This window comes from Schistocerca serialis, chromosome 3 (genome assembly GCF_023864345.2).
Source record: "Schistocerca serialis cubense isolate TAMUIC-IGC-003099 chromosome 3, iqSchSeri2.2, whole genome shotgun sequence".
In the NCBI taxonomy this organism is placed as follows: domain Eukaryota; kingdom Metazoa; phylum Arthropoda; class Insecta; order Orthoptera; family Acrididae; genus Schistocerca; species Schistocerca serialis.
The window spans coordinates 165,630,020-165,652,595 of record NC_064640.1 but is presented as its reverse complement, the minus strand read 5'-3'; the positions used below and the strand labels follow the sequence as shown (position 1 = coordinate 165,652,595).

Genomic DNA, 22,576 nt, shown 5'->3' with positions numbered 1-22,576 from the left:
ACCATTGACAGGGTCTATATCCAGGATGCTGTAGAGGTTTGCAATGAGAACTTCTAAAATAGTGGGTTGCTGTTTCTTGAGGGGAGAGAGAGTGATGCCATGAGCTGTGGTGCATGGAGTGTGGCACAATGGTTAGTGTCGCTGGCTGGCATACTGCAGGTTGCTGGTTCTGACCCAACTTATTTTTTTCTGGAAGATTCTTGATGTTTGTAATGATATGTGAATATCTGATATTTATATAAATAGCTGCGCTTTCCATCTAGGGGGTCAGTTCTTTTCTAGTTACACATTGGTGTTTGTAATAAACGTGCCTTCGGTTCTAAGCATTGTACTTCATTGATGACCCAGCTCTTGGTTTTGGACTTGAGTGTGGTCATGACATGACATTAAATAGCAGCTTTGATGGTTTTACTGATTTATTCTTTTAAACATCTGAAAATGACACAACATTTAAGGTTACATAGATAATAGATGTGGCAAAGACAGAATTAATTAGAGGCTATTGTTTAGTTGTGGGTTTACACTAAATAGAATGTTACATAAATACGGCAAAACACAGAATATTCCACTTTCTGACATGGAATTCAGTTGTGAGAGACCTTTTAATATCAAATTGTGGACAAATAACCAATATAGGTAAACTTTTCTGTTTCCTACAGATAAGAATAGACACAGAGCTAGCTGGAACTTCCCCATTCAATATCATACACAGAAAGAATGTGTGTCTTCTTTTACAAGTTTCACTCATTTATTAAAGATGGTAACTTCTACATATTCCTTAGAATAGAAAGTTGACTGAAGGCAAAAATAAGAAGTAGAAATAGCATGATTTCCAAATGGAATGCATATGAGATAGTGTTTACACATCTGGTTTCATGGTCACAGAACATGTCAGTACACAAAATTACAACAGAAGAGTAATAACAGATAAAATAAAATGTTTATGAATACTAAAAAGATGACACACTCTAAGTTTATACAAACACAATTAACAAAGGAACACAGGAATTAGCTTAACTTTTCAAGTAACTCCTCGACAGAATGGAAGGAATGACCCATGAGGAGACCTTTCAGTTTAGATTGGAAGCATGTGGATTACTGCAAGGCTTTTTGAATTCTTGGGGTATCTTATTGAAAATGGCTGCAGCAGAATACTGCATGCCTTTCTGGATGAAAGTCAAGGAAGTGTGATCCAAATTCAGATTGGATTTCTGCCTACCATTAACTTAGTGAAAGCTGCCAGTTCTTGGGAAAAACTGATATTGTTAACAAGAAACAACATTAAATAATATATATGCTGAGGGGCGAATGTCGGAATACCCAGACCAATGAACAGGGGTTGATAAAGAGATTTGCGAACCTACACCACTTGGTTCCTGAACCACCTGTTTCTGAGCCAAAAGTACTATTTGAGAATGGGAAAAGTTACCCCAGAATATAATGCCATATGTCACAAGTGAATGAAAAGTGGCAAAATAGACTACTTTTTTTGTCAAACTATCACTTACTTCAGATAGTGTTCTAACAGGAAAAATTGTAGCATATTCTTTGAATAAGATCCTGAACACAGGCTTTCCATGAAAATTTTCTATCTGTCGGAACAAACTTAGAAATTTGAAATATTCAGTCTCACTAACCATAAGCCCATTCTTCATAATTAGAAAGTCAGGGTTTGTTGAATTGTGTGGTAGTTAAAAACTGTAAAAACGGAGTCATCTGTGATTCAACATTAGTTTATTATCTACAAGCCATGAACTTATGTCTTGAACTGCACTATTTCAAACAATGCCAACATTGCACACAACATCCTTTACTACCAAGGTAGTGTCATCAGCAAACAGAAATATTTTAGAATCACCTGTAATAGTAGAAGGCATATCATTTGTATAAATAAGGAACAGGAGTGGGCCCAGCAGTGATCCCTGTGGCACCGACCATTTAACCATGCCCCACTAGGACCCGACATCATGGCCATTTTCAGTACTATGAATAATGACCTTTTGCTGTCTGTTCTTAAATTAAGAGGTGAACCAGTTGTGAGTTACTCCCCATATTCTCTAATGGTCCAACTTCTGGAACAATATTTTGCGATCAACACAATCAAACACCTTAGTTATATATATATAAAAAAATAAAAAATAAAAAATAAAATAAAAAAAACCTAGCATTCGAAACCTTATGTTTAATCCATCCAGTACCTCACAAAGAAAAGAGGATATAATATTTTCAGTTGTTAAAGCTTTTCTAAAACCAAACTGTACATTTGACAGCAAATTATGTTAAATGGAATGATCAATTATCCTTACAAACTTAGCCTTTCAATAACTTTAGCAAACAGTGATGGCATAGAAATAGGTTTAAAACTGTCTGCATTATCCCTTTCTCCCTTTTTATAAAGCAGCTTCACTACTGAGTGCTGTAATCGTTCAGAAAACTGACCATTCATACAGGGGAAAAAAACAGATATGGCTAAGTACAGTAATTTAGTATTCTGCTAGATACTCCATCATATCTCTGAGACACAGTGACTTAATTACTGACTCAGTCTCGCACTTGTCAGCATCACTGAGTAGTATTTCTGACATCAGTCCCAGAAAGCCATTTTCCAAGAGAGTTACATGATTCCCTGTTGAAACCAAGTTTTCATTTAATTCACCAACTATGTCCAGAAAGTGATTGTTAAATACTGTACATACAACTGACTTATCAGTAACAGAAACATTTTTTACTATGTACTGACGTTATATCCGTGACCTGGTGCTGCTGACCAGACACTTCCTTCATGACTAAACATGTGGCTTTAATTTAACCTGTGAATTAGCTATTTTATTTGTGTACCATATACTCTTTGCCTTCCTAAAAATGTTTTTAAGTGCCTTATAGTACTGTTTGCAATGGACTACTGTAGCTCGATTGTGACTATATCTAACGTTTTGACATAATTCCCACTTTCTTCTACATGATATCCTTATCCAACTAGTCAACCACCCAGGCTACCTTTTACTGCTAATACTGTGCCTTGAACATTCTAATGGAAAGCAACTTTCAAAGAGCATAAAATATGTATTGAGCAAAGCATTATATTTGTCATCTATGTTATCAGCACTGCAAACATCCTTCTGCTCTTGTTCCTAAAAAAAGGTTTGAAAATCTTTCTATTGTCACTGGATTACCTTTCCTATGCAGTTTGTAATTATGTATAACATTTGTGTGAGTACATAAACCTTTTAGTGTTAATATTTGTGCATCATGGTCTGAAAGGCCATTCCCCCTTTTACTAACAGAATGCTGATCTAGTAATGAATAATTAATAAAAAATATTGTCTATCATTGTGTTACTGTTCCCCTGCTCCCTGCTTGGAAAAATATAGTCTGCATCAGATCATATGAATTTAGCAGATCCTCCAACTTCCTTTTTCATGCACAGTCACATACAAAATTAATATTGAAGTCACCACAGACAGCTAATTCTTGGGACTTCCTACAAAGTGAACAAAGACTCCGCTGCAGTTTGAGCAGAAATACTCTGTGTTAGGGGACCTATAAATAACTGTAATTAAAAGTTCAGTTTCACAAAATTCAACTGCCCCTCCACAACATTCAGGCACCTGTTCAGTGCAGTGCTTTTCATTGTATTTTATTGTAAGTATGAATTGAAATTGCTGTATTATGGATGAGAAAAGTTTCACTGACATTTATTATAATGTATTTCTTGTACTCGCCACACTTGGGGCCTGACACTGTATCAAAATGTGTAATGGTGAATAAATTAGTTTGCGACCAAGCATTTCCAAAACTATATTCTGTGCCAAAAATTCTGTTTAATTTTCCACTATTGTATGCCATTATCAGTTTTGCTACAGATTACTGTTTACTTCGCTTTACATGCAGGCAAAAGTATGACACCTACATTAATGAATGAGGTGTTGATGTTCAGTGTATTGTTGTCTACTAGTGATTTAACTATCAATCATACACTTTCGGTAGATGCTAATGAGTATGCAATTAATTGCTCCTTTTCCATGTTACCCATTCCTTCCACCAGCAAACAGTGCCCTTTACTGTAGTTACTGAAATTGGCAACTTTCCACACTTCCTGCACATATATCAAGTATGTGTTTCCTTTCTGCCTGTTTATAATTATTTTACTTTTATTTTCTTGTCAGTGGAGCCTGTGGCATGAAATAAGTCAGAATACAACATTTTATAAGAAGTAAATTCCAATAGGTGCAACATAATTTTTTATTTACTTGTATTTTGAGATTTCAAGCTTGCTGTTTCAGCTTGCAATGTCATTTTCAAGTTCACCTGTGAGTGTTGTGAATAGTGAATCTTATTTGAGTCTTGCATATGATCAGTAACATCATTTTTATAAATTAAGTTTTTACTTAAGTTATGTGAAGTTCATGATCATAGGGCATTCTGCAATATGAAATTGTTTTGACATCTATGTATCATTTTCCATTGAATTGCTGCCGTTGCTGTTAAAATTTTGCATTAAAGAATTCTAAAATGTAGAAAATTCACATACAGTATATTTTAGTGAAATTTGCCTATATAACTTCTATTAAAAATGATAAAATATTCTTTTGTGTAGGTCCAACGTGCAAGAATGAGAACTAAAGGAATTGAAATGATGTATGAGCTGTTGAAAAGAGATTATTTAATTCCTTCTGTCAAGTATGCAATGCTAAATGGATGGTTAGGCCTTTCATATAACAAGAAACGTCCCAGGTACAAGTGCTTTGTTACACTCTTATTCATGAATTCTATGAAATGTAATGGTTTATACATTGGCAAGCAACATAACATTTTTGTTATAATTTTTCTAGGGATGAGCTTTCTCACTCCTTGCATAACATTCAACTTATTTCACCACACCAGAAAATGGAGATACTGCAGGCTCAGTCAAAAATAACATCATGGGCTGTGGCAGCTCTGCGTGAGCATGTTCTCCTTGCTGAGCAGCCGCGACGTACAAACAAATTCAAAGACAAGGGTACTTTAAATGAAGGTCTAAGTAACTGGCTTCGCAAAGTCCCCTGGGCTAGGTATGATATAAGTAATTTATATTTATTATATGTCTTTGTATTGCATCATTAAAATAAAAAAGTACACCCCAAAAAAGTTATCAGTTAACATCTGTAAAAAAGAAACAACAACACAAAGTACTAAAAGTAAGTACTGTGTGGCTCTGTTTCATTGAAATATTATGGCTTCCTATCAGTTTTCTATGAATGAAAAGTGAGTGGAAAGATGATTAATGGAACTGGATGATAAATGTTTCCTTATTTTTGAAAATACAGTTTTGCTTTTGAAATTTTGGTGAAGGCTGTGATGATATGTTTAGTATTTTGCAGCACTCCAATTTTATCTTTGCTAGATTTGCAGGATAGGGATCTTATAAGTGTTGTGTTCTGTCATATAGTTATTTCCAGCTTCTCAAATAGGTGACCTTTTGTCACCAACCTGTAAAGATTGTATGTAGACACTTATTGGCTTCTACTGTATGCTCTGCCTGGCTGTATTGTTTATCTAGATTCTAAATTTATGGGGCCATCTACTTCTGATTCAGTTGGCTTCTCTCTTCCAGATGACATTTAACTGTATTTCAGATCTTTATAGTTTCCTGTACTGTTGTATACAGAATGCTTATTACACTTAAAATAGAATTCCATCTGTTTTAAATATATGTTTTTTCCTGTGCTGGTGTGTTAGTAATAAAATATTCATTAGTTTGAAATACAAAATTGTCAAGCTACTTAAATAATCCCAAAACATTAGTGTTCTTTTAACAACTTGACTTGTATGCATTGCAAAGGAACAAAATAGGTACACTGTTAGTAAAATATTTTTCATCATTGTACATACTCATTTGTAAAAGCAGTAAATACACATGTATAAACCTGAATTACATAAAGTAACCTGTGAATCATTTTCTTCCCGGGTGATATGTGTAAATATTGTAAGGACGGTAACACAAACTCGTGAAAAATGCAGAACTACACAGTCAATAGAATATTTACATTAAGACTGTTTAATTATAGAGATAACTGATTGAAAGGAGAATCTCTTAAAGAAATGTAAAAAATATGCAAAGAGACACATGGGTTGGCTAGTACTTACCTTAGCTCAGTACAGACAATATTTACACAAAACTGGTGCAAATAAATAAAACCTAGCTTGTGGGCAGTTCATTTGTGCACATTCATGCCAGTTTAGTGGTTGTCATACCAATGTAGAAGGCCATGCAGTAAACACATGTCAGCTGATAAGTGATGTGTTGTTTCACATGTGGCCCTACCATGTGTGGCATATGTTTTGGCAGTGGTGGGGCTGGAGTTGGTGGTTAGGGGGGGCAGGTTTTGCGGTGGGATGAATTATAGGGGCAAGAACCTTTAGGTAGAGAAGGTGGCTTGAGAATACCATAGGGTTTGACAAGAATGTCCCGGAGATTAGGAGGATGACGAAAGGCAGCTCTGCGAAGTGTGTGGAGATTGTGGAGAGATGATCTCATTTCAGGACTCGACTTGAGGAAGTCATAGCCCTGGCAGCGTAATCTGTTGAGACATTCAAGGCCAGGATGGTATTGACTGACAAGGCGGATGCTTCTGTGTGACCTGAGGTAGGAACATTGTTTCCAGAATGGGGGAACTACAGATACATTAGCTGTAGGGAAATGTACATTTGCTATGGAAGGGATGGCATCTATCAAAATGGGGATACTATTGTTTGTTTGTTTGTGGGTCTGCTATGGACAGAGGTTTGGGTGTGAGGCTCAATGAAGTGACAGTCAACATCCAACAAGGTGGCTTGGGTTCTGGGGAAGGATCATGTGAAATTCAGGTTAGAAAAGGAGTTGAGCTTTTGAAGGAAGCCAAGGAGTTGTTCTTCAACATGGGTCCAGACCAAAACGAAGTCACCAATAAGCCTATAACAAGCTAGGGGATGCAGCTGCTGGGTCCTGAGGAATGCCTCCTCCATCCAGCCCACGAAAAGATTGCTGTAGGATGGGGCCATCCTGCTTCCCATAGCTCTCCCCTTGATTCGTTTGTAGGTCTGGCCCTCAAAAGTGAGATAATTATGGATGAGGATGAAGTTAGCAAGTGTGATAAGGAATGAGGTTTTGGGTGACTTTCAGGTGGGTGTTGGGAGAGATAGCACTCTAGAGCAGAGAGACTGTGAGTATGTGGGATATTTGTGTAGGGAGACGTAGCACCTAGGAAGGTTTCAGGTGGGAGAGGGATGGTGATGGAGTCGAGGCATTCCAGGAAGTAGTTTATGTCTTCGATGTAGGATGGGAGATTTTGGGTGATAGATTGGAAGTGCTGGTCTACCAAAAAAAATGTGTGAAATCTTATGGGACTTAACTGCTAAAGTCATCAGTTGGTCTACCAGAGCTGAGAGGCATTCTGTTGTGGCTTTTAAGCCTCCTGCAATGGGGCGGGCAGAATGGTTCTCTTTGTGGATGTTAGTTAACAGGTAGAAGGTAGGGGCACATGGCTCAAGTGGAGGGAGTAGATCTACGGAAGCAGTTGTGAGATCTTGTGAGGGACCTAAGGTTTTTAGGGTTTTCTGCAGGTCAGTCTGTATGGAGGAAATGGGGTAATGCAGAATGGCTTTATGGGCTGAGGTGTCTGAGAGTTGACAAAGCCCCTCTTCCACATATTCCCCGCTGTCAAGCACCACAGTTGTTGAGCATTTATTCACTGGGAGGGCGATAACAGAGTGATCTGCTCTTAGTTCCCGAATGGCACAGGATTTAGCTGGACTGATCGTGGAGGTTGTTGGGGTGCTCTTCAAGGAAGACTGGGAAGTGATACTGGGTTTGAGGAAATCCTGGAATGCCTGCAAGGGATGATTTTGTGGAGAGGAGGAGGGTCCCTTTGGGAAAGCTGTTGGAATTGTTCCAGGGAGGGTGCAACGCTAGCTCTGTTTCTTGAGGATTCTCACTGTGTGGTGAAGTGACATTTCCCGTTGAGGTTTCCAGTGAAAGAGAGGATGTATTTTACTAGGGCAGTGTGGTTGAATTTAAGTATGGGACTAAAGGTTTAACCTTTTTTATAGGACAGGTTTATCAGGGACAGAGAGGGACCTGGATGAGAAGTTTAGGACTTCATTAGGATTGTGTTGTGTGGTGGTTGAACATGATTATAGTTGTGATTGGAAGGTTAAAGGTTAAATAAGGAGGCTAGGCTGAGTTTGTTGGATATGGGGGGGGGGGGGGGGGGGAGGGGGGGGTGTCTGTTGTGGTTGGTGGTCGTGGGAGATGGTGAAAGGAGCACCACTTTTGAAGTGTCAGGCCAACATGGTGGATGTTTTTTCATGTGGTGTGTGACATTAAGCTCAAGTCTATAGCTGACATCTAGCATTATGATCCTGAGTGTGATAACTGAGCCAGGGTCTGAAAGGTGGAGGATTTTGAAAAGCTGTTGGGAATTGTGGTTACACAAAGCAATGTATAGTTCAAGGATAAGGTGAATAAGACCAAATGATTGAAGATTTTGGAATTTAAGGGAAGACTGGTGAAAAGAAGTGTTGCACCTAGAAATTGGAACTTTTAAAGTGACCCTTTGGTGGTAATTTCAAAGGTCAATCAGGGTTGGAGGAAAAGGATGTGGGGGTACAGTTTGGTTGTGGTGAAAGAATGCTCTCAGAAGGAATTTAAGTACTGTTGGGCAGGAGTAGGGTGTATAAAGGATAAATGATATGTAGATAATGAAGGTCTCGCAGACACAGATACATATGGGATTCAGAAAAAACAATAAATTGATATTATAATTATACATTACTGAAGAAATAACACTAAATACAGAGAAAAGAGTGCCCAGAATGGAAGAAAGATAGCCAGGGAGCATAAAAAGATCACCAGCAGTGCAGGAGGGATCATCAGTGGTTCAAAAATGACAGAAAAAAGTGGTAAGTAAAGGGAAATGAAACTAAAATTGCTATAGGATTAAAGCCAGACAGAGATTGCTAAGCAATGAAGTTGAAATGATTGTTAAACAGTCATTCAGCAAAGGAACAAAATCTGTTAAACTATGAAAAATGATCATTAAACAAAGGAAATGACTATTAAACAAAGAGAAATGGACAGTGTATAGAGAAAGATCAGGGTTACAACATTCTCTAGTTGAGCCCTGAAATGAGATTACCTCTTCACAGTATCCTCCCCATACCTCCCAGAATGGCCTTTCATCATCCTCCTAACCTCCATAATATCCTTGTCAAACCCTACGACACTCCCTAGCCACCATCCCTACCTAAAGGTTCTTACAGCTGTAATCGAGCCCACTACAAAACCTGTCCCCATGCATCTCCCAGTAACCACCTACTCTAACCCTACCACTGGCTATTCATGTACCATTAAAGGGTGGCTACAAGTGAAACAACACATCACTTATCAGCTGACATATGTTCACTGCACTGCTTTCTACTTCAGTGTGACAACCACTGAATTGGTGGAGTGCATGAATGAGCATAGACAAACTGTACAGCTGGGGGATGCCAAATAGCCAGTGGTGTTGCATGCTCTCCTGCATAACTCTAGTAACATAGGTGACTGCTACACCACACGAGCAATTTGTTCCTCCCACTCAACACCAGTCCCTTGGACTTACAGTCCAACACATTCCTTTGTTACCCCACAATCCAAGTTGTGAGTGACCTGCATCCACTTTCCCTTCTTTCCCCTCCCTTCTCTCTTCTCCCTGATGAAGGAACAAGTCTCTGAGAGATATGCTTTATTTATTTTCATTGGTTTTGTATGACTATTGGTTCCACTGAATTAATGCATACACTGGTCAGCCCATCTGTCTCTCAGTAAAATTATAGGCATATTCCCTGGCCTTTGCTCCCAAAGTGTTCTATGTTGATATAAACCAAATTATTAAGAGTTGCTTGTTCGGTTATATATAATTGAGACCATACTTATTGAGGTATGTTGAGCTGGGAGCTGGTGAATGACACCACTGTCCTGCTACCCTAATCTCTGGCCATGGTTCTGTGACCACATTTTGATGTGATGGTGGAATGTTGTGTGGCACAGAGAAATTAGACCTTGGCTTAACTGACTAGATTGTGGGGATGGTACAAACCTCTATAAACAACCCCAGCCTCAAAGTGTAGGCTCAACAGCCATCCACCCCATTGACTCAATATGGTGGATGGCTGTTGAGCCGAAAGTCATTATTGTGAACCCTCTGAGGTACTGACTGTACCTAAATTTTGTTAGACTTAGTTAGATATGTGGGGCTCTGTCCAAACTGACATGTATTCTTGTTGAATCTTGTTGAACTGTGAAGGCAGTAGCTCTCGATTATTTGGGATGCCTGGTTGAGAGTACAAACACCCTCACAACATAGAGGGATTGACAGAAAGGTTCTCCAGAGAATGGCATATTTAGACTGTCCTTAAATGTCACTAATAATGACACACAGTGCTGGGATATTTCTGTAGTATTAGAGAGAGAGAAGATGGATCATATGGAGATGAGTCTGGCTTCCTTAACCATAAATAGTTGGCAAATATTGCGGCTAGTTTTAAGTCCATCAGACAGCCGGGAAGAAGAGGAGGAGGAGGAGGAGGAGGAGGAGGAGGAGGAGGAGTCATGGAAGAAAATAACATAATGATGAAAGTCACTTGTTTCTGTTTTAAAGAAAAAGGAGAGGGGTCATTTATCACATGTGTCATGATAACCGCAAACTTAAAGGCAGACAGTAGCTGCAGAAAGTGATATAATTACAAAATTCACTCTGTGCTTCCTGCATCTTTCGCTGCATAATTCTGTTGATGCTGCAGCATTTGAAGACCTGGTCTCTCAATATTCCTAGTAATTTCTCTGGGGACCTATCTACATCTGTCACTGGAGTTGAATGATAAAGAGATTTCTTCTGCACAGTGATATCTAAAATTTTAGAAAGCATTCTGTAATTGGAGCACAGCAATCACTACAAAATTCCAAAAATCAAATAAAAATTGATCTTATTTTCAGACTTTTTATTTGTTAGCAACTGGTTTTGGCCCTTTCCTCAGACCATCTTCAGGCTTTTCACTCCCATTATGGCTGCTGGTGGTGGCAGACGGAGAGAGAACTGTGGAAGTACAGTTGTCACTGTAGTTGCTAACAAATAAAAAATCTGAAAACATGTTCGAGACTGTTTTTATTTGATTTTTTGCAACAATATCTGTTTTCTGAACACAGTGAAAGCAATAATGTCCACTACCACAGCAGCAGGATAGTTCTCATTTAATTATCTGTTGCTTAGTTCTCCTACTTTAGCCACATGCAGTACTGTAACAGGAGGCTGATGACTGATATTCAAGTTAGCACTTAGTCATTTGGGTCAGTTTGCCAAGCACAAAGAAAGCTTCTAATTTTGATGCTTTCAAGAGCCAACTGGACGCCACGCAGCCAGCTCACTGTAACTGGAAAAAAAATAATATATATATATATATATATATATAAAAAAATCATGTTCAGGACACAGAGGATGGCATGGCTCGGGTAATTTTTGAGGCTGCTGAAGCATCTGTGCCGTAACCGACAGTTGCTTATTTACATGTTCTTAGTCACATGATTGAATCGTGTGTGCCACTTGATGATTGGGGATAGACAAGCAGCTCTACATGGATTCACACATAGTACATCACACAAGAACTTTTCAGTCTTTCAGGCACCAAGAGCAAGGCCAGAATGAAGGAGAGTAGAAAGTAATCAGAGCAAGAATTCTTGAAATTCATCAAACATTTCATGCCAAGTATGGCAGTCAGTGAGTAGAATTAATTTTACTGGCAGGGTATACTCCACAGTGACCATTCGCCCCACCCCACTTAGCCATCCAGAAGGTTACAAATCACCTCTACAGACTAAAATTTATTGTATGCCTCGAACTTGCATACCCTCAACATTTAGAGCTGACAGAGAAGTACCATCTAAGTTCCAGTTTGGCAAATGTAGGAGCGTACAACTGCCACTTTGCTTTGGGTGAATTTGAAAATGATTTGCCTGTAGCCCATGTCAGAGCTCCAGATTATGACGAATTTCTGTATGTAATGTTGAAGAAACAGACTGTCATACCTGAAAATATTGGTTCCCATCAGCTGCTTCGGGAATAGATATGACCAACTGCTGCTTTGTATTGATTCACACATAGTACATCACACAAGAACTTTTCAGTCTTTCAGGCACCAAGAGCAAGGCCAGAATGAAGGAGAGTAGAAAGTAATCAGAGCAAGAATTCTTGAAATTCATCAAACATTTCATGCCAAGTATGGCAGTCAGTGAGTAGAATTAATTTTACTGGCAGGGTATACTCCACAGTGACCATTCGCCCCACCCCACTTAGCCATCCAGAAGGTTACAAATCACCTCTACAGACTAAAATTTATTGTATGCCTCGAACTTGCATACCCTCAACATTTAGAGCTGACAGAGAAGTACCATCTAAGTTCCAGTTTGGCAAATGTAGGAGCGTACAACTGCCACTTTGCTTTGGGTGAATTTGAAAATGATTTGCCTGTAGCCCATGTCAGAGCTCCAGATTATGACGAATTTCTGTATGTAATGTTGAAGAAACAGACTGTCATACCTGAAAATATTGGTTCCCATCAGCTGCTTCGGGAATAGATATGACCAACTGCTGCTTTGTATTAGTCCTTGAATTTAAAAAGGCTAATAAACCATTTCATGTAGGGATTCAGGAAATTTAGTTTTAACAATTGAAAATGTAACCCAATTGGAGACCATGATACATAGAGTCTTTATGAACAAGTACTATCTAAATGTATTCTTAAGGTTGTGATACGATATGGCTATATGACATCCTGTGACAACTAAGTGACCAGGGGTTTCTTAGTTACCTTTGTGTCCCTCTCCCAACTCTTTCTCATCATCTATTCTTGTATGCACATGTGTGTGTGTGTGTGTGTGTGTGTGTGTGTGTGTGTAACATGTTGTGTCACCTTGTCTGTATTCTCATATACTGTTTTTTGTTAATATCAACACATCAGTTGTCAGTAAACTTAAAATTTAACTGGTCAGCAACCAAAAAGCTTATTCGAACACAATAGTGTTAATTTTGCATCATCCTAGTGAGCATTATATGGTCCTTCCTTCATATAACTTTATTACTCGTTCACCCAACATTTCATGATCAGAACTTTGTGTTTGACTTGGAATTATAACCACAGAGCAGTTAAGTGTTTATCATATTCACAAAGCATTACCAATGGAAAAATATTCTTGGACCAACAAGGAACATACTCAACCTTTCACTTGTATTGCAGTATCTTGAATGAAGTCATTTTCTAATACTTGATCCAATGAAGAATCAAGTCACACTTATTATACTGTGAACTAATTATTTTAACAAAACTGGTTACTATTTATTGTGGAAGAATAGGGGGGTTGGGATGGGAATATTCTGTCAGTGGCATGTGTAATTGTATTAATACTGACAAATATGATGATTTAAGAGAGTAGTACATGTAAGTAAAAGTTAAACAAAAGATCGAAACATGGAATAATGTTTGTATTTGTGTGTTTTACTTCCATTTTTACAGGTTTTTGCTCACTGTTCTGGGTGTTCTAACTGGAAACCATCAAGGAAATGAAGTTAGTTTAATTATTAATTCAGGGGTTCTGGCACTTCTTCAAGCATTGCTGCGGCAGATAGGTAAGGCAGAATGAAAATGTTTACTCTTACGTTTACTGTTTTGCATTTCTGCCTTTTGTTTGAAGTAAGTTTACTTAGACACATTGAAGATTTATGACCATTGTCCTCCAACTGGTGCTGCCAGAAGACAGTTACCGAATTACTTCATGTGCAGGGAAGCAATGTCTGTGTATTATATATTTGATAAGTTTTCTGCCCCCCTATTAATCATTATTTGAAGAATTTTTAGACATGAATCATATGAAGAACACTACCTCATATGAATCATATGAAGAACAGTACCTCATGCAAATGACCTGATCTTGTGTTAACAAAGAGGTCCGTAAAACCAATATTAAAATCAAAGAAATATGCTCCATTTACAAAAAATACAATGTAATGGAAGTAAACTGGAGAAAAATTTGCTCACCGAATGTAATGAATATCTATATCACCATGGAAAAAAATTGTGTGTCTGGAGCTCAACAAAATTGTAAATGAAATGTGTGAACACAGTAGTCTTGTTTTACAAGAGCATCTTTGTGTGTGCTTTTATACTTCCTTGTTTAGAGAAAACAGCATTACAGAGGAAAAGGGGGAGGGGTAGAATCCACATTAAGAGAGAACTACAGCAGACTAATCCCGATAATTGTGCTTCTCTAGATCACACAGTGAAAATAAAATAAAATAAATAAAAAAAAACCATGTGACAACCAGTGAAATGAAAATACCTTTCTCCAGCAATAATGATATTCTCCTTCTTCATATAAAAGGACACTCACATAGAGGTAAACCCAATGAACTATCAGCATTGGCATGGCAGTTTTTTGCATCTCAATGAACACTGGGCAAAATATTCTGAAATACTTTTGTGTGTTCCTCTTGGGTACTCTTGTGGCTCTCAGTCTTCTTTAAGAGCAACCTCGATTTTCGTTAGTCAGTCATAGACTTTAGCTGAATATACCTTGAAGGCATAGATGAAGTAACTGGTATTGCGGTAAGGTACACACAAAATTGTTACTTTCTAAGTTTATCAAACTTGAAGCTCTAATGAGGTAATATTTATAGTGAAAATCAATACATTAACATTGCAGTTCTCCAAATATAAACAGCATGCAATTATAATTGTAGGTCATATTAACATAGACATAAGGGCAAATAGAAAAAAAATGGGTTTCAAGTGGTTAATTCTTTGTACTCATTTAACTGCTCCCAAATAAAAGCACACTAGACTAAATGTAGGTCTTGATCTAGACTAAATGTAGGTCTTGATAACATAAATAATAATATACACAGAGACACTCTTGAATGTGATATTATAGAATTATAAATATCATATCATGCAAAGCTATGGCTGAAAATCGAAAATTCAGGTCTTGGTACTGCAGAAAGACAAGATACATATAGAATTTTAGATGAATCTAATGTAAACAATATGATAAGTGAATTAAATGAAATGGGTTGGTCTCATCTAATGGATAGTACTAAAACAATTAATAAATGCTTTCCCATTTCCCAGACAGAGATTAAGTGTGTAACAGAAAAGAGGTATCCCACTGGAACCAAAAGTATTGTAGTAATATTAGACATACACAACATCGCACCGACAAATGGTACACTCCACAACTTAACAAACTCAGGGCACTACTAATCACTCTGAAAGATAAGTCTCATAAAAGTATGCAGACATGTAAAAGTACATAAATATGAGAAAATTCCAGAGACCGCGAACTGAGATTGCTAAATGCAGTGCAGAGGTTGGGTATATTTTAAATTCTAAAAATAATTGTAAAGAAGCCTACAATGTTATGAAAATGGAAACCAAAAGAATGCAGAAATTTATACTTAATAATTCAGCCAATATAGTCCACGGACGTAATTCTGATGGGGGAGAAATCACATATGGGATTCCCCAAGGCTTGATCTTAGGTCCACTGTTGTTCCTCATATATGTAAACTATCTTCCATCTAATATTCAACAAGCAGAATTTTTTTTTCTTCAGATGACACTCATATTGTAATTATTCCAAGCGTAAATCCAGAAACAAAAGAAATGGTAAACAATGTTCTTAAAAATACCATTGAATAGTTTTCTGTGAATGATTTGACCCTCAGTTTAAAAAAGATACAACATATTCAGTTCTGCACATCCAGGGGAACTACAGCAATGATAAAAGTGTACCCACATGGTGAGGAAATAATAAATGGGCTAGAAACTTCAAAATTCTTAGGTGTCCATGTTGATGGCAGTTTACATTGAAAAAAGCTCATTTTGGAACTCCTAAAACAACTTTAGTCCAGCCAAATTTGCACTTAGAATCATTGCAAATCTTGGGGAGAGACAAATCAGTGAGTTGACATATTTTGCATATTTTCATTCAGGAATGTCATATGGAATAATGTTCTGGGGTAACTCGCCTTTAAGAAAGAAAATCTTCATTGCACAAAAACGTGCTGTAAGAATAATATGTGATGCTTACCCACAATCATCTTGTACACATCTGTTTAAGAGTTGGGCATTCTGACAACTGCTTCACAGTATATGCAGTCCCTCAATTAGTTTGTAACAAATAATCCACTACAGTTCAAAAGGAACAATGATGTACACAATTAAATTACCGGAAGAAAAAAATGACATCCATTACTCCATGTTAAGGTTGTCTTTAGCACAAAAAGGGGTGCACAATGCTGCAACAAAACTGCTTGATCGCTTACCCAGTGATATAAAATGTCTGACAGACAGCAAAGTAAAATTTGAAAACAAACTGTGAAAGTTTCTCCTTGACAACTCCTTGTATTCCGTATTATTGTCATGTGTAAAAAGTGGTGGATAGGAATTACTAACTCAGATCTGTATATCTCTTTTCTTTTTGTATAAATGAATAAAAAAAGACACTTAGAAATGCTGAGAATGTAAAATGACTCATTCCACATCATTACATTTTATCATGAAAAATGAGCAATGAAACATTAACTAACTAACATGTCATAATGGTCAGAAAGCTAGAATACTATGATATTGATGATAATCTTATTTTGGCAATAGGCTACAGCTTGCATACATAAATAAGCAGAGATCGACAATACTCCCAATAAAAAGAGGAATATCCCAAGGTCCTGTCCATGGACCTTTCCTGTTCATTGTCTACAGTAATGACTTTTCAAATTATGCATCATATAAGACTGTACTATATACTGATGATATGACACTAATGTCTGCAAGAGGGAATTTGCAGCATGTACTTAAAAAACAACATAGAAATGATGCAAATGACTAGTCACTGGTATCAAGCCAGTCACTAGTGTATTAAGCAGACAAAAACAGAAGAAATAATTTTTGATCTCAAGATAACTAAAAATTAAAATAAAGCTGTGAAATTATTTGGACAGATCTACACACACCCCACACCATTACAGAGCCTCCACCAGCTTGAACAGTCCCCTGCTGACATGCAGGGTCTATGGATTCATGAGGGGGAGAACACATCAATTACTTGTGCAGAAAAGTAGTACATGCATTTTTTATTTTATAAATTAATAAAAAATATGAACAAACAGTTATTACCCCACTAATACATTGTGTTCTTCAGTTCCCATCTGCCATATAGAATATAGCTCTGGGGTAATGCCATAAGAGCTAAATGTACACAGAAGAGCCAAAGAAACTGGTACGCCTACCTCATATCATGTAAGGCCCCAGCGAGCACATAGAAGTGCCACAGCATGACGTGGCATGGACTTGACTAATGTATGAAGTAGTGCTGGAGGGTACTGACACCATGAATCCTGCAGGACTGTCCATAAATACATAAGAGTATGAGTGGGTAGAGATCTCTTCTGAACAGCATGTTGCAAGGCATCCATGATATGCTCAATAATGTTTATGTCTGGGGAGTTTGGAGGCCATCGGAAGTGTTTAAACTCAGAAGAGTGTCCATGGAGCCGCTCTGTAGGAATTCTGGATGTGTGGGCTGTTGCATTGTCATGCTGGAATTGCCCAAGTCCATTGGGATGCACAATGGACATGAATGGATGCAGGTGTTCAGACAGGATGCTTACATACGTGTCACCTGCCAGAGTCATATCTAGACATATCAGGGGTCCCATATCACTCAAACTGCACACACCCCACTCCATCTGCACACACCCCACACCATTACAGAGCCTCCACCAGCTTGAACAGTCCCCTGCTGACATGCAGGTCTATGGATTCATGATATTGTCTCCATACCTGTCCATGTCCATCTGCTCGGTACAGTCACTACAGTCCAACAGGCCCAGGCAAGACGTAAAACTTTGTGTCATGCAGTCATCGTTGGTACACGAGTGGGTCTTCAGCTCCGAAAGCCCATATCTTGATAATAAAGTTTGCTTTGTAAAACATCTGCTCACTGTTTTTCAGCAATTTGGACTTATAAAACAGATAATTTAACTTCAGATGACTGAGGAGGGTAGTGCAGTTGTTAAGACACTGATTGTTAGTTCAGAAGAAGCACACTTAAAAGTCCATATCTGGGTATCCAGGTTTTGATTTTTTGTGGCTTCCACAAACCGCTTCAACTGAGTGGCAGTTTAGTACTTTCAACAAGGGAATGAAAAACTTGATCTAGTATAACTTGAGCTCGTGATCCTCCTCCTTGATATACATGCACCGTGAAAGTCTAATATCCCTTCATCAAGACTATGTTACTAGGCTGTGCCCTTGTTCATTTTGGAGATGAAATGTCTCTCTGAAAGATGTTTCCCCCTTGCCTCCCCATACCTGTGACTAACATATCTACATATCAGTGGTCCCTCTAGTACTTTCTTGCTGTCGGTCCTGATAATGTTGATTCATTGGCATATTTACTTCATAGCAACCACTAGAGTCATAATTTTGGCAAATGAAGGTGACATGTTTCCACTTAGGCTATATGTTTATGAAGACTTCATCTTAATAAATATATATCCTAAATGTAAACATACCACCTTCATTCAGCATTTTTACTATTTTACAACAAAAAAAAAAAAGTTTTGAGAATCGCAGACAAAGAAACATGAAAATTGAAAATTTAATAAGTGCAACCCAAGCTGGTTTGACTAGGTGAGAAAGAGATATGGTGAGAGATGATATGGGGTGAAGTTGAGAAGTTAGTAGTATGAACTTTTCACAAATTCCAAGAAGTTATGATACATCAAATAATCATGAAAATTAACAGCAGTAAGGAATTTGTTATGGTCCTAATAAAAGGCATAATTTCTGGAGTGAATCTTTCACCCTGTAGCAGTATGTGCGCGGTTTTGATACTTCCCAGCAGATTAAAACTTTTTGTCAGACCATTACATGAACAGGGAACCATACCTTTCACAAACAATACCTTTACTGTCTGAGGTATCTTGGCGTGACTCACATTCTGCCTGTAAAGGTTTACTTTCACCAGTACCTCTCTCTCCTTTCTTCCAGGAGTGCTAGTCCTGTAAGGTATGCAGGGGACTTTAGTGAAGTTTGGAATGTAGGGGAGAGGTAATGGTGGAAGTAAGGCATTGAGGGCAGGTTGTAAGTCATGCCTGGATACCTCAATTGTTAAGAGGATTGCCCACAAAAGGCAAGATTCAATTTTCGAGTCCTGGTCCAGCACACATTTTTAATCTGACCATATGTTTCAGACAGACATAATGTTTGGAGATTTAAAGTAAATGGAAACACTAGCATCATTCTATTGAAAAATAAGCAAATAACTTCATAATAAAAATAAATAATACAATAATACAAAACAAGATAGAAAAGAAACTCTTATTGTTACAAATAGTTATCCATTACTAACAGCTCCATTGGGTTTACACCAGTGTTTCAACTACGGTAGAGAAAAAATAAGTGCTACTGTCTTTAATTCTTTGGTATTGTAAAGAATGTAAACATGCTAAGCTTTAAGAGACAATTTCTCCGTTATGTAGTTTCGAAATTATTAAATCATTGATACACTTAATATTATTCTACATTTTGATATGAGATCCAAATATTAAGTGAACCCTAATTTGTGCGTAATAGATTCTATTCCATAAATAGATGCAGAGTAAACTGAGATAAATATTGTGGTTGCTAGTAACTCTTAAAATTCAGCAACAAAACAATACTTTTAATATCTTTTTGAATCTATAAACACGACAGCAAATTTTTGAATAAACAGAAAGCTATTCAGTTATTATAGAGATACCCCCTCTGTAACCATTGTAATTAATTACATACTCATAATTACATACTCTGAGAGAGGAGTAGATCGGTCACGTTTAACTACAGACGGGTACATTGTTGTGAACAGCTGGAAAGCAGTATTAGCAGTTGAACATCAATATAAACAAATGTGACTTATTGTACATAAATAGGTGAAAGGACCCACTACTATTTGACTACATGGTTGGTAATTAATCACATGAAATGGCTGCAGTTGCTAAATATCTGGAGTGGGTGCCTGTAGTGATTTGAAATGGAAAAGAGTAGAAAACTAGTTGCAACAAAATTAGATATCAGATTGAAATCCATTGCAAGAATTCTGTTGCAATGTAATTCACCTACAGATGATGTAGATGACAAACAACCTTTTTGACCAATTCTTGAGAATTGATCAACATTCTGTGACCCGATGTAGGATATGTGGAGATTGGTTGGTTAGTTATTTGCAACAGTAAATGTGCTCTCTCATTGTGATGAAGACCATCTCACTTGGTTTACAAATATAAGGCATTCTGTAATTGAAAAATATGCTTACATGAGGACCATTTACATGATTGGCTTTAACATTACTTTGAGTTTGAAGTCAATTCACATTTTACTTGTCTAATAGCGACGATATGAGAATGGTAGCTGTAGTACAGTTATGAGATTTATAATTTAAAATGGCAATCAGCCATAAGAATTATTTAAAAAAGTTTATTTAGATCAAATAATTACGAATTTTGGGTTTATTACAAATCCATGTATAGATGGTTCCTACAGGTTTCATCGCTTTCGTGATGGGGTTTCATTTTGGGCTTATTGTTGGTGTTATGCACTAAAATAAACAAAAGAGTTTTTCATTCAGAATTCATTAAGCTTATGAGAGGGATTGCTTCCACCCCCCACCCAAATCAAAGACAATTTTTACTGTGCCCATATACTCCATCAGTTTTGCTGCTACTCCAACATCTTTGAAACTTTTTTTTTGCTTCTTTGATTTTTTTTTTAATATTTAAGACATATAACACAAATCCACAACAAACTTGTTGCACAGAAATATACACCTCATAAGTTTTTGTTACTTTTCATGTTTTATCAACTTTAAAATCATTCCATGTATGGTTCCATTTACAAAAAGGAGGGAAAAAACATCTCTCATAAGCTTACCAAATTTGTAACAAAAACCTTTGTTTATTTTAGCACACAAAACAAATAATAACCAAAAAATGAGGCTGGGGCAGGGAAGCAAAGAAACCTGTTTATTTTAGCGGACAAAACAAATAACCACAAAATGAGGCTGAGACAGGGAAGCTAAGGGACCTGTAAGAGCCATCTGAAGATAGATTTGTAATAAATCTGAAACTGATAATGGTTTGATCTAAATAAACTTTTTTAACCATCTGTGACATAGTCGTGTTTATGAACAGTGATCCAATACTGTCAAATGTTTTTGATTCCAGTCTTTTCTCAGCTGTTATATAGACATTTATCTTTCATAGGTAATTTATAGGTTGCTACAGGCAACGTATTACGTATATTAATTTTTGACCGTAAATTCACCATAAAAGGTCGGACCTATTATCTTCATATATTTCCTTTTAATAATTTTATATGGGTGACTGTATTCGTCTTTTACTGTATCACAATTGGTTTCTATGTTAGTTATCAATATTTAAAAGTCTACAACATGTATTTTACCTAATGTGTTTTTATCAGATTATGTTTTTTGCGTAAATGATGACTACGTCTAAGCCCACTGTAGCGACATCTAGGTAGGATGTAGGCAAACAGATTTCTGGTAGCTACTGTACTTCAGTAGCCAGTAGTAATAATGACTGTGTGGATGGTGTGGCATACTCTACACCTTATTTTAGATCTATGTGACAATGCTATGCTGGCTATATTTGTATGTTTTGATGATGCCATTATGGCCTTATCACATTAGGACATGGTGTAGAAAAGGTACGTTTTTCTGTATTTTATCTGTACATTTCCCTGGTTGTATGATAGTATATTGTGATACCCGTTGCTGTATTGTGTTGAAAGACACACTGCTCACTAGGTGTATATATTTGTATATTGTATATCTGAGGATGGTCATCACGGACTGAAACCGGTCATCGTCAAAAGAATTGATATTGTGATCAAAGACTGGAATAAAAAACATTAAACTTTTTAAGCTATATTTGAAAATGGTTCTTGTTTTAAATTATAAAGATAATTCTTGTTTTGCCTTAGACTATATACAGAATGGCCAGGCTTGGCAGTGTGCATCAAGATAGGAGGAAGGTAAAAGGTTAATAAGAATGTGGTTTATTCAGAGAGGGTACATGGGTCCATGTAGAAATGTGTGTACATTTTCATCCTACTTTCGTGCAAACATTGGTACAAAACTGATCAAAGAAACGTCTGCTGCCAGGTTGACTGCCATTGACACTGGTGGTGAAACTACAGGGACTTGTGAATTTGAATCAGTTGCTACAGTGGAATTTGTGTGTCCCTTTTCATCCCCACCAGACACTACTGTAGCCATAACCGCCCATTTCAAATTTTCCTTGAACTGTTGGTTCTCCTACTAAAGAGTTGCAATTTGCTGCTGTAACTGCTCTAACTACTCCATATTTGTCTCATTCTCAGCAGTTGCTGCCAATATTTCCCTCTGTGGTTGAAGAACTTTCACTACATCTTTCCCCTGGGTTCTAGTCTTTAACCATTCTTTGTCTCCACC

The 22,576-nt window shown here is 37.3% G+C and overlaps 1 protein-coding gene across 1 annotated transcript in view; it reads left to right on the top strand.

Moving 5' to 3' along the window:
* The window catches only part of LOC126469882 (E3 ubiquitin-protein ligase HERC2), an 846,528-nt gene that overhangs the window by 344,008 nt on the left and 479,944 nt on the right, over positions 1 to 22,576 (top strand). The window contains exons 32-34 of the mRNA XM_050097213.1: positions 4,598 to 4,734; positions 4,833 to 5,051; positions 13,564 to 13,676. Coding sequence (XP_049953170.1) covers positions 4,598 to 4,734; positions 4,833 to 5,051; positions 13,564 to 13,676 — 469 coding nt within the window. The remainder of the gene's footprint in view (positions 1 to 4,597; positions 4,735 to 4,832; positions 5,052 to 13,563; positions 13,677 to 22,576) is intronic.